We start from the raw sequence: 13,983 nt of genomic DNA, 5'->3' as shown, positions 1-13,983 counted from the left end.
CAGGTTATATCACCATGACCCCAGTTACTGACAGGATATATCACCATGACCCCAGTTACTGACAGGATATATCACCATGACCCCAGTTACTGACAGGATATATCACCATGACCCCAGTTACTGACAGGATATATCACCATTACCCCAGTCACTGACAGGATATATCACCATGACCCCAGTTACTGACAGGATATATCACTATTATCCCAGTTATTGACAGGATGTATCACCATTACCCCAGCCACTGACAGGATATATCACCATTACCCCAGTCACTGACAGGATATATCACTATTATCCCAGTTATTGACAGGATGTATAACCATTACCCCAGCCACTGACAGGATATATCACCATTACCCCAGTCACTGACAGGATATATCACCATTACCACAGTTACTGACAGGATGTATCACCATTACCCCAGTTACTGACAGGATATATCACCATTACCCCAGCCACTGACAGGATATATCACCATGACCCCAGTTATTGACAGGATATATCACCATTACCCCAGTTACTGACAGGATATATCACCATTACCCCAGTTACTGACAGGATATATCACCATGACCCCAGTTACTGACAGGATATATCACCATGACCCCAGTTACGGACAGGATATATCACCATGACCCCAGTTACTGACAGGATATATCACCATGACCCCAGTTACTGACAGGATATATCACCATGACCCCAGTTACTTGCAGGATATATCATCATTACCCCAGTTACTGACAGGAAATATCACCATTACCCCAGCCACTGACAGGATATATCACCATTACCCCAGTCACTGACAGGATATATCACCATTACCCCAGTTACTGACAGGATATATCACCATTACCCCTGTTACTGACAGGATATATCACCATTACCCCAGCTACTGACAGGATATATCACCATTACCCCAGTCACTGACAGGATATATCACCATTACCCCAGTTACTGACAGGATATATCACCATGACCCCAGTTACTGACAGGATATATCACCATGACCCCAGTTACTGACAGGATATATCACCATTACCCCAGTCACTGACAGGATATATCACCATGACCCCAGTTACTGACAGGATATATCACTATTATCCCAGTTATTGACAGGATGTATCACCATTACCCCAGCCACTGACAGGATATATCACCATTACCCCAGTCACTGACAGGATATATCACTATTATCCCAGTTATTGACAGGATGTATAACCATTACCCCAGCCACTGACAGGATATATCACCATTACCCCAGTCACTGACAGGATATATCACCATTACCACAGTTACTGACAGGATGTATCACCATTACCCCAGTTACTGACAGGATATATCACCATTACCCCAGCCACTGACAGGATATATCACCATTACCCCAGTTATTGACAGGATATATCACCATTACCCCAGTTACTGACAGGATATATCACCATTACCCCAGTTACTGACAGGATATATCACCATGACCCCAGTTACTGACAGGATATATCACCATGACCCCAGTTACTGACAGGATATATCACCATTACCCCAGTTACTGACAGGATATATCACCATGACCCCAGTCACTGACAGGATATATCACCATTACCCCAGTTACGGACAGGATATATCACCATAACCCCAGTTACTGACAGGATATATCACCATTACCCCAGTTACTGACAGGATATATCACCATGACCCCAGTTACTTGCAGGATATATCATCATTACCCCAGTTACTGACAGGATATATCACCATTACCCCAGCCACTGACAGGATATATCACCATTACCCCAGTCACTGACAGGATATATCACCATTACCCCAGTTACTGACAGGATATATCACCATTACCCCTGTTACTGACAGGATATATCACCATTACCCCAGTCACTGACAGGATATATCACCATTACCCCAGTTACTGACAGGTTATATCACCGTGACCCCAGTTACTGACAGGTTATATCACCATTACCCCAGTTACTGACAGGATATATCACCATTACCCCAGTTACTGACAGGATATATCACCATTACCCCAGCTACTGACAGTATATATCACCATTACCCCAACCACTGACAGGATATATCACCATTACCCCAGTTACTGACAGGATATATCACCTGGGACCCCTGTTACTGACAGGATGTATCACCATTACCCCTGTTACTGACAGGATATATCACCATGACCCCAGTTACTGACAGGATATATCACCATGACCCCAGTTACTGACAGGATGTATCACCATTACCCCAGTTACTGACAGGATATATCACCATGACCCCAGTTACTGACAGGATATATCACCATTACCCCAGTTACTGACAGGATATATCACCATTACCCCAGCTACTGACAGGATATATCACCATTACCCCAGTTACTGACAGGATATATCACCGTTACTGACAAGTTATACCCCTATTATCCCATTACTGATAGGATATATCGCCTTTACCAAGTACTGAAGCCATATATCGCCATTTGTCAGAATGTATAACCGTTAACCAATTTTCTGTCACAATGTACGGTACTTGTGTAGTTTCACGGCGCCAGCATGGTCCCCTTGGCGCCGTGAAACTACACAAGAACCCAATGTACCATCATTAATCTCTTTACTGACAATGTACCGCCACTTACCCTGTTACTGACACAGTATATCGCCAGAAACCATTTTTTCTGACAGAATGAATTTTCATTAACCCGTTTAATGACAGAATGCATCACCATTAATCCATTACTGACACTAAAGCTTAAAAAATATCTCTTTATTAACCCCTTTACTTATATACTATTTCTCCATTAATCTCTTTACAGACAGAACATCGTACTATTAACAATTTTCCCTTATTTTAAGCAAATATTCCACATTGAAAGTTTATTTGTTGTCTTTAAACAGCACGCTAAGTACCTCAAGCACCATCCGTTTGTCATTCATAGTGGCTGTCCTCCTTTAAACAATTATGGCTGCCAGATGCAGTCAGTTTGATACACAGACTCAAGACATTGATTACAATGGGTGGAGGAGAAGAATTTCAGTTGCAGGCAGAGCTCAGAGTGGCTTTCAGATGCCTTCCTGCTCATTACATCATGTACCATGTGACGTTTGTGGTTGCGATGGGATAGTCACATGGCACTGAAAAAATGTGCAGATTTACCAATTGTTAACAGCGGTTGTCACTAGAGATTGGGTTTTTAACCCTTATTAAAAAGACACACAACATTTTGCTTTATCAAGCCTTTGCAGGTCATCCTTTTTTTATATTGTTCTACAGGTTCGACATTCAAATATGTTTCTTCGGAGCTGGGAACATAGATGAGACAAGTCTGGAGGTAGGCTGCACTGTGTATAAAAGTTGGAGTTTGTAGATCACACATTTATAATGGTGTTATTTACACAATGCGTGTATCCGTGTATCCGTGTTGGCAGTCCCGCAGCAGCATGACAGATATGGATAAGTAATAAGTAATGTGACATATCTGGGGCTCTCGTGCTACCAGCATATGAAGGGAAAGGAATATTTACATACACATCTGAAGTTGCATTCCGCTGTACAATAGTATTATTCGTTACAATACAAGTGTTTATACTGACGTCACATGATACTGTAGATCTCACATGGACACGTGACTTGTCATCGTTAATGGCATTACATGCCCTATTTACACAGAAAATAATGTAATAAAATGGCACGTGGACACGAGAGGATGGGTTCTGGAAAGTTCTTAACCCCTTCATGTCTGAACTTAGTGTGACACATTATGGGCCGGTTGCATCAGTAACAGTTATTGGGCCGATTCAGCCTTTAACGCTGGAGTGCAGAAATGGCTACTCGCCGATTTCCTTATGTGCATCAGCTGGTCTGCGCTTGGCCACTTCGCTGTGTAGCACATTGCTGGGAGGGACCGGGGAGGCCTTGCCCCTCCCCCCTCCGCCCCCGCAGCATAGCGCCGGCCGTTGCAGTTTTGGAAAGCTTTGCTGCGTCTGAATCAGGCCCATTATATGTTACCTACACAAATTATACACAGTATAAAAGGTTCTAAAAATGAAAACAGATGACGTTGCCCATAGCAACCTATAAGATTCTATCTATCGTTTTCAAGGATGTAATGAATAAATGATAGACAGAATCTTATTGGTTGCTATGGGCAACCTCACCTCTTTTCCTTTTTCGAAGCTCCAGTAAATGTAACTCTACCTCAGGGTTAATTTTTTTTTCCTGCAGTGCCTGAAATTTCAAGCAGCCGGGGGGTTTTTTGATATTCAATTAGATGTGAGAAATTGCGCCTCGGTAATTTCTATGGGAATTATCGCTGTTCTTTTCCCGCAGCAGCTTCAGAGCAGGGGCAAATTCAGGAGAAATTAATATGTTAAGGTAAAATGTTGGGGTGTTGTTCAGGGCTCCTGGGACACCCCCTCTGATGACTACTTATGGCAGATGGAAGTAAAACAAGTGCTTTGCCGAAGCGTGTTGCATTATTGGATTTTTTAATCGCATTTTCACTACCGTTCTGCCAAAAGGATGTGGTGACATCTATACAATATTAATCGCATTTTCACTACCGTTCTGCCAAAAGGATGTGGTGACATCTATACAATATACACAAATATTCCCATTGTGAACATAAAGGATGGTGAATTATTTATTATTTATTATTATGATATTAAAAATAAATTTTCTCATCCTTCATATTATATTTTTTTCATAATTTTCACATCTTTGCCCACCCCTGCTGCTGCTTCCCTTTCTTAACCTTTATATTATGTTATAAGTTATTTAGCAACAGAGAATACACAGACAGGGAGATAGGCCTTGATAGTATACTGGAGGGAAAACAAGGGGTTATATATAAAAGTAACCTCATCTCCATTCATACATCCTCCCGCCCTCTACGGTCGGCTGACGACTGTCGTCTCTCCTCCACCCTAATCACTGCTTTCCATGCTAGAGCACAGGACTTTGCCCGTGCTGCACCCCTTCAGTGGGACGCACTCCCTCGCTCCATTAGACTCTCTCAAAGCGTACCCTTCCACTGCATAAACCAGCTGGTTCTCCGACCCCTTGCCTATTTACATCCTGCTATCTAACCACCTCCCACTTGCCTGCACCTCTTGTAATCTGTCTGTCTCCCCTTCCTACTAGATTGCAAGCTCCTCTGAGCAGGGCCCTCTTCCCTCCTGTTGTCAAAGCCCACTTCTCTTCACATGTCACTCACAGCTCTCCTATACTCCAACACTCAGTGACCATCTTCGTACGCATACTCATCTCCATCATTGGCCTCAAGCCTCTAGTTGTATGTTATCTGAGTTATACTGTGACGCTCTTTATTTGTACTGTATTTTGTTATTTATTCAATGTTATGCCAAGTTTTGTCTCCCTGTATTGTTCCTTTGTACGGCGCTGCAAAACACTTGTGGCGCCTTATAAATACAATTATAATAATAATAATAAATGGTGTATGTTATGTGCTCTTAATGTGCTATGAAAGCAGAATAAAAAAATGATTTAGCTTTCTTTACAATCATAATATAACTATCTCTTTTTCAAAATATCACTGGGATAGGCGAAATATGGCTGCAAGTTACACAAAGGGGGAGATTCAATTAGGAGCGAAGTAAATAAGGAGCACTGTAAATAAACCCCCCATGCGTACCCCGCACCCAATTTTGGATTATCGCGAGTATTTTCTCTCCTGACACACTCAGTAACCACTTTTAGAATATGTTTGCAGGGTTTTCCGGGGGTCTCCAGTGATCTACGCACTGCCGGTGGTCTTCCATCCATGTTCCAATGGGGAGGGGGCTGCTTAGAGCTCTGGGACTGCTAAGCAGGTGCAATGGCTGCCAGAAGATGTAGTTCTCCTGTTGCTGGAACATGTGATGTCATTATGACATGTGAAAGTAGAGTACCGCGGCTCTACGGGGTGTAACTGTTTGTCTGGTGCATCCAAAGGACACTCCAGGCAGATCAAGGTAGTTTGTAGAGGTATAACAAGACTGAGCGCTTCCTTGATGGACTTTTATGAAAAAAAAGAGAAAAGAAAGAAAAAAAGAGCAAAAGAAGAAGAAAAGAGTAAAAAACGTCACTGTATTAATTCCCTTCCTTCCTTTTCCGTTGTTGTACTGGTTCTTTTTATTCTCCAATCCACGATATATGTAAAGAAAATGAAAAAAAAAGACAATGTGTAGAGCTGTTTCTACCTCAAAAGATTTTAGGTTTGTCAAGTACGTCTCCTTTGGGGCGTACCTAACTTACAATAGAGAAGCTCATATAATGGTTTCTTTTCAATGGTCAATAAATGGGTGGCATACCCCTACTTACGATGATACGCTGTGGATTCCTCACATAAAGGAGTCTTTTTCCAATGACGTGGATGTATAAAAAGATTTTATTCATATATTTTCCATTTTAAACATACGGTACTCTTTACCTAGAACGGCGCCAGCGATTGAAATCGCGGTCGTCGTGGGTAAAAATCGCGGTCATCGCGGGCATCGCGGGTAAATCGGGATGGCCGCGATGCCCGCGATTACCGCGATTTTCCCATAGGGAACAATGTTAAAAAGCCTGATTGACCGCGATTTTACACTTAAATGCCTCAATGGACCCGATTTGGGCATAGAAATCAATGTAAAATGGGCCACACAGCCCAAATAGGGCCAATTAACCGTTAAATGTCCCCCCCAATTTTTAACGCCACCCCACGATCCACGCCAACCCGAAGCGTGGCGAGCGCAGCGAGCCCGCGAGGGGCGGCGGTACGCGTCCTCCGACCTTTTCATGCCCTACTATCCACTAGGGCGTGGTGTGAGAATATAATAGTGTGGCGAGCGCAGCGAGCCCCGCGAGGGGACGCGGATACCTTCACAGGTAGACGCGTCCCCTCGCGGGCTTCACAGGTGTCCGCGTCGCCACGGACACCTGTGAAGCCCGCGAGGGGACGCGCATAACTGTGAAGGTATCCGCGTCCCCTCGCGGGGCTCGCTGCGCTCGCCACGCTTCGGGCTCGGTGGCTCGCTGCGCTCGCCACACTATTATATTCTCACACCACGCCCTAGTGGATAGTAGGGCATGAAAAGGTCGGAGGACGCGTACCGCCGCCCCTCGCGGGCTCGCTGCGCTCGCCACGCTTCGGGTTGGCGTGGATCGTGGGGTGGCGTTAAAAATTTGGGGGGGCATTTAAGGGTTAATGGGCTCTGTGGCCCATTTAACATTGATTCCTATGGCCAAATCGGGTGGATTGAGCCATTTAACAGTAAAATCGGGTCCATCGCGCCTTTTAACATTGATTCCTATGGGAAAACCTGAGCATCGCGTCGCGGGCATCGCGGGTACATTTATGTGCGGCCGCGACGCGACCGACACGATTTCAAAGTTTAACATTGGTTTCAATGGGAAATCGCGGGCATCGCGTCGGTCGCGTCGCGGACGCACATAAATGTACCCGCGATCAGCACGACGGGCGCCGTTCTAGGTAAAGAGTACCAAACATACAAACAGTGATACATTTTTTTAAAGAAAAATATAGTAAGAGATAGGTGGAAAAGGAGGGAAAGGGATTAATACAGGGAAGTTTTTTTTTTATTCTTTGCCTTTTCTTCTCTCTTTTCCTCTTTTTTTCTTTCTTCTCTTTTTTTTTTTATAAAAGTCCATCAAGGAAGCGCTCATTCTTGTTCTGCAAACTACCCATTGCCTTCCGAAATCTCAGGGGTGAGATATTTTATAGCAAGAAAGCAGCATCCTTGGAGCGCTCGATACAATCCAATAACAAACTTATCAATACGTTTACTCCAGGCAGCTCAGCCGCAGTGCTTGTGCCATAGTGCCTTTCTCACCACTTCCTGTGCAGTGTGACTGTGGTTACCATGGTAGTGTAGAATTGTAAAGAAATAATAACAGCTTGAGGAAAGAGAGCAAGGCTAGCAGATAAATACCAATGTTATTCTTACAGCCACAGTCATTTTTTCATGGGTTTGATGCTTTAACATTTGTACGCCAATGTTTGCATTCTCACACAGTACCACTAGAGGGGTGTAGTGATCTGATTATTGTGATTTGTTACAAATTATTTGGGCCTGTAGGGAAGAGCAATATGTGTAACAAAAGTGGAGTAACAGGAATTTTGAGTAAACATAATGCACTGACATTATTTGTTAAATAGATTTCTAAAAATAACGAGATAAAAATGAATTGGAATTGTCATTTCAAATAGTATTTTATCTTTAAAAAAAAAACATTTCATTCTAAGCTTTGAAAAACATTCTGTCAGACACTAAAAAAACCAATGAATGATCCGTTTCGCTGCCTTACTGACGCCACTATTGTCATTCATCAGTAGTAGCATCATTTGTCCCTTTATCGGGGGCAGGAACAGACGCAGATTATTAGGTCGACGCTGTCTGGGTCAACATAGGTCGCCCTCTATTGGACAACAGGCAATATGGTTGACACAGGAAAAGGTTGACTTTTAAATGGTCGACACAGGAAAAGGTCAAACACATTTATCATATGTTTTTGGTGGCTATGTTGACATTTTTTGACATGGACACTGTATAACTGTACCACGTCCTCTCGCCTGGCTCGCGGTACATCAGGCCCAGTGCGCTCCGTACACTATTATATTGTACCTTTATGCCGAATTGGATCGGGAAGAAGTAACAAGTCAGTTTTAATAAGTCATTAAAAACTTTTCTCAAACTTTTGTAAATGTCAAATTTTTTTCATGTGTCAACCTTTTTTTCATGCCTGTCGACTTATTGACTGTCGTCCTTTCGACCAAATACCGGCAGAAACACAGTGATTACGTGGCATCTGTAAGGGATACGGTCGATTGGTCGACCATAAGTTGGTCGACAGTCATTAGGTGGACACCACTAGGTCGACATACTGAAAGGTCGACATGGGTCTAGGTCGACACGGGACAAGGTCGACAGGTTGTTAGGTCGATACAAGCATTAGGTCAACATGGGTAGGGTCGACATGGGTAGGGTCGACAGTCAAAAGGTCGACATGGGGTTTTTCACAGTTTTTTGAGCCGACATGTGCCGACAGGCGGTACTTCATGCCCTACCATCCACTACGGCGTGGTGGGAAAATAAAATAGTGTGCAGTGTGTAGCTAGTGTGCAGTGTGTAGCGAGGCACCGTGCCCGAAGCATGACAAGCGCAGCGAGGGGACGCGGTGCTACGTTTCAGTGTCCATGTCGACATTCCTGTAAAAAAAACAGTGAAAAACCCCATGTCGACCTTTTGACTGTCACCCTTGCCCATGTTGACCTAATGCTTGTTTCAGCCTAACGACCTGTCGACCTAGACCCATGTCGACCTTTCAGTATGTCGACCTAGTGGTGTCGACCCAATGACTATTTACCAACTTTTGGTCAACCATATGATCCACACCTCAAATGTGGGATTATGGGCGCTATGAGACTCGTCTCTTTTGTCATTAGCGCCCATATTCCCACAATTGAGATATTTCTTCTCTACTTTTGTATCACAGGGGTACTAGGTGGCACCCTCATCTCATTTTGAATAAAGGCAGCTCCATTTGCGCAGACAGACAATACCCCGTCTTCTGATCCACACCTGTCTGCAGAGCATTGCATTGTGGCCTCTCAGCAGCAGTACAAGTGCATGGAGTCGGAACCTTGTTCCGCTTTGGTTAGTTGAAGTTGCCCCCTGCCCCTGGCTCTGTGTGTTGTTGTCCTCTTTGAGTGGTAGAAAGCTGTTCCATGCCCCAGTTTCCTTTGCGCCAGGACTCAGATGAGCTTCATGGTGAATTTGTTGTCGTCTGATGCTACCTGTCCTCGTGAAGTCCTAGGGATATAGTCTATGTCGACTGAGTGCCTGATATTCCCACGTCCGCGGCTCCAGAGGAAGATGAAGATGAAGCAGAGTGTGACAGAGCTGATGAAAGGCAGGATGCCCCCAGCAGTGATGACAATCAGAAGGTGACTGTGGACTAAAGGAAGCTGAGGCAGAAAGCCAGTGCCATTAAATGGGGTCACTTCTAGATGAACCCAAGCAGAATCATTGCCTGCCACGTTACTAGCCAGGCACAGGTAAGCACCGGAGTCTGTTGTTTTCACTGGCAGAAACTGGAGCGTTCCTTCCGGGAGGACTGTTATTCTTCCCTCTGCTCGCTCCACAGACTTAGCCACGAGTGGTTTTCTCCACCTCTGAGCATCGGGGACTGGCCACACTGGTTCCGTTACCTGTTCCAAGGACATTGGTGCTTGCTGGGGGAATCCCGTGGCTGCCAATCCTGCGCCATCTTGCATTGCTACTGATTTTGTGTCTATTGTCCATGGTGTTTGTGGCAGCACCCAGTTGGTGGTGGGTTCAGGCACACCATGACTTTTGCAGCTGATGGTCAGCCTGTCGCCTTCTTTCACCTTTAGCTCTCGTGGTCCTTGCGGCTCTATCCTTGGAGGATGGCAGGTGAAGAGGTTTGGGCACAGCAGTCGAGAATTTTCCGGGATGACCGTCCCTTGTAGCGATGCAGGAGCTGCACAGAGTGGCGGCTTCCCCCCAAAATTAATTTTCTGATGCAAAATCCAGCAAAGACGGCAGTCACATGATAGCTTAGTCCCGGAAAGCAGCATAGTCTCCAGGGCTACATGAGAAGGCAGGGCATCCTCTGCGACCCATCGCAGGGGATTATCCGATAGATCCAGCATGCGAAGGTTGTCCAAACTGTGGAAGGAACCTGAAGGTACAGAGAGGAGCTTACCCCCAGACAATCGTAGCTCTTCTAAGTTTTTCAGAGCATTGAAACAGCGCTCAGTAAGGACAGTAATTGGATTCTGAGACAGATCCAATCTCCGAAGATGAACTTGAGATCTCAGTGCTTCTGCTGGTACTAAGCTTAGATTACACTGCGTTAGTGACAGAGAGGAAAGGTTAAGTCCAGAGAGACTCAGTGGCCCAAGATTTGCAAGGGAGGGCCAATGGTCCATATCTAATACTCTCAGCAATACCATTTCCGAAAATGAGAGATCGCGCAGCACTGTGCTGGTTACTCCTCCCAGACGTAGCTCAGAGAGTCGGGGCAGGGTGAACAGAGCCTGAGAAGGTACGCTTCCCAGTTTGGTATTCTCCAATCCCAATCTCTGCAGCAGTGGCATCCCCAAGAAAGCACCAGACGTTATAAACAGAAGAGGATTGTCTCCAATCTCCAAGTGCCTAAGCTCCTGGAGCCCCCGGAAAGTGTGATCCAGGAGAATGACTAATTGGTTTGCTCGTACATCTAGCCATGTCAGATATGGCATTCCTGAGAAGACTCCAGGAGGCAGCAGTTTCAGCTGATTGTGGTGGACTAACAGGATGTGCAGGTTTGGCAAGTCGCTAAAGGCTCCTGTTTCTATGCGGGATAACTGGTTGTGGCTCAGATCTAGCTCCTGCAGGTCCTGCAGATGTGAGAAGGCCCTATGCTGCACCATTCTGATACGGTTATAACTAAGATCCAAGAAACTGGATGAAAGTGGGATCTCCACTGGAACTATGCTGAGGAACCTTTGCTTGCACAGGGTGGTATTGTCATGGGCAGGGCAGTAACAGGGTGGAGGGCAGCTGGAGCATAGCAATCTCAGCAAGAGTCCCACAGACATAAACAGAGCTTGCGGGTTCAGCAATAGTTTCAGTTGCCTTATTTCCATCTTCAAGAAGAGTAGATTGAAGGGATATGTGGAAAAGTCATTCTGTGAATCACCGACCTGTTGGTTTAAACATTGAACATAATTAGATTCCTGTCCACCATACACACCAGTTTAATTTCATTGTACCGTAAAAAGTAATGCAAACACATTAAAATTGTGACTTGTGTCACTAGTTAATTACACTGGGAACAGTAAATCTGTTGCTGGGGAGTTGATTTCTAGTTTTTGAGATATGCATATGTCTCCTCCCAGCGTTAGTGAGGAGATATGAATGTGTTATGCGTCTCAGAAGTGACTACCAGCTACGTTATCACAAATAAAACAGTTTCTTGTTATTGATGAAAGAAGGTAGTTGTTAAAAAGGCAAAGCTAAGTCGATAATGTTCAGTAAAGCGGCCTAGGCTAGTAAGGTACTTCAAAGACTTCATAATGTCTTTGAGAAAGTCCCTTGAAAAAAGATGTAATAATAATAATAATAATAATAATAATAATAATAATAATAATAATAATAATAATAATAATAATAAAAAAACAAAGAATACAGTAAAAAAGTGAATAATAGTGAAATGACTGTATATGGTGGCGAAGACAGAGGAAGGAGCCGAAGAGATATGAGGGTTCAGGGATACCCTTCATCTGGACTGCAGAGACGAACTGGTAGCACGATCAGGCTGGTTAATGGAGGAGGACAGAGGTAAGGCAGTAGATCCGGCTGGGAATCCCAGGATTCAACTGAGGCTGGCTGAGCAGAGTAGCTGAGCTGTGGGTTACTGTATGTCTAATACTATGCAGGGGATATATGTTACAGAGGAAGGGGAAAAGGGTCAGGGGCAGGTTATGGGTGTGTTGGGGAGGCCACTGGATTGGAAAGGTCAACAATACCCCACCACCAGAGTCAGTATCTGAACTTCCAGGTGTGTGTGTAATCACGTCAGGCACCCCATCAGTCTGCACGCTGGTGGGGGGGCTTCCAGTCTGTGGCTGTGTAGGTCTAGTCAAGGTGCAGCTGCTGGTCAGTAGTCGGAGGTAGATCACTGTATGGGGCCAATTCAGGATTGCTGGCCCGATGGTCGGGGTTTGTGTTCAAACCCCCACTAGCCAGGCCAGTCACTGCAGGTAGGGTGGGCCGAGGGGCGGATGGCTCGCCCATGGGAACACCTACCATTTTGCCCTGTCTTCATCCTAGCACTAGTAAATAAAAGCCACTGACTGGAGAAATCATTTGAGGTGTGCGGAGGTGTGTGAGAGCATGTGTTCTTGTTACACATCCCCTTGCATGTTACTGAGGGGAATTGGGGGGTGCTTACGTCCAGTGGTCCTTTGCTGCTTAGCATGTAATAAATCCCCCCTATATTCACTCCCGCAACCAGTCACGAGCATGCCGCTGCTCCCGGCTCTCAGCACCTGGAACTGCCGCTGACTGGGGCAGATAACAGCTCCTGGGTTGCATTTGTAGCGTAATGCTAATTCTGGAGGCGCAGCTGTCAGACCTGCCTGCCACCTTGCACGCTTCCACTGGGCACCAGTCTTTGTAGCCAGGGACTTACTCTGCGGCTGTGATGAAATCAGGCATATCCAGCCTGATCACCTTGAAAAAGCTGCCAACAGCCGCAGCCTCCCAATCGAGTTGCGGTGGTGTTGCAATGACATTCTAGCACATGTGCACCCTAGCACCCTAGCACCAGCGCACGTGCAGCCCCCATCAGATGGGGTACTGCACGCTGAATCAGCCCCAGAGTGTTCCTGAACAGACCTCATTCTCTATCATATACTCTTCTCTGTGCTATTCAGTTGTTACATCGCTTTCCTGACCAATGATCCCTTCCAGAAGCTGCAGAGAAAAGTCCCAGAAATCCTCTCGATAACCGAGTTTCTGATGTCGTCCGAGTGAAATCTTAGTGCAGCTTCTGCTGAATATTTAATCTGCTAATTTGGTGTTATCCCAGCTAGCGGGTTGAGGTGACCTGCGACACAAGAGGGCTGCACCCAGGAAAATATGAAAGGAGAGGATGAGGTTTCCGGCACGCTTGGGTGAGTGGTGAGTAAAACCCAGCCTGAGTTTCGGAGCCGCCACGCACCGTACACCAGCTTAAGTCCCTCAGGGACAAGAAATGCGTCATTAAAAGGGCCGTTCCATAATTAATGCAAGATGACAGCACTGTGGCCCTTATTCTGATCGGTGCGGCCGGAGCCGCATATGCGGCTCCGACCGCACAGACGAATCCCCGCCTTGCGTACGGATCGCCACCTCCGTCCGTACGCGGATATGTGGCGATCCGTATGAAAGTGGACGGGGATACGCCTCCTCCACCTTGGGAGCAGCC

The 13,983-nt window shown here is 45.6% G+C and overlaps 2 protein-coding genes across 27 annotated transcripts in view; one reads left to right on the top strand and one right to left on the bottom strand.

The window, feature by feature from the left end:
• Positions 1–13,983, top strand: part of LOC146049607 (immunoglobulin superfamily member 11-like) — a 571,199-nt gene that overhangs the window by 22,847 nt on the left and 534,369 nt on the right. For all 26 annotated transcript variants that reach the window (XR_014466151.1, XR_014466149.1, XR_014466146.1 and 23 more), the window contains exon 2: positions 3,277–3,334. The gene's annotated coding sequence lies outside the window, so the exon portion shown is untranslated. The remainder of the gene's footprint in view (positions 1–3,276; positions 3,335–13,983) is intronic.
• On the bottom strand, positions 9,490–11,653 carry LOC146049603 (leucine-rich repeat and immunoglobulin-like domain containing-NOGO receptor-interacting protein 4). The gene has a single exon (XM_083166121.1). The coding sequence runs from the start codon at positions 11,609–11,611 to the stop codon at positions 9,761–9,763; it is 1,851 nt and encodes a 616-aa protein (XP_083022247.1). The 5' UTR covers positions 11,612–11,653; the 3' UTR covers positions 9,490–9,760.

This window comes from Crinia signifera, chromosome 12, assembly GCF_055691185.1.
Source record: "Crinia signifera chromosome 12, ASM5569118v1, whole genome shotgun sequence".
Lineage (NCBI taxonomy): Eukaryota > Metazoa > Chordata > Amphibia > Anura > Myobatrachidae > Crinia > Crinia signifera.
The sequence above is the reverse complement of the archived record's forward strand: the minus strand, read 5'-3'. Positions and strand labels throughout refer to the sequence as shown.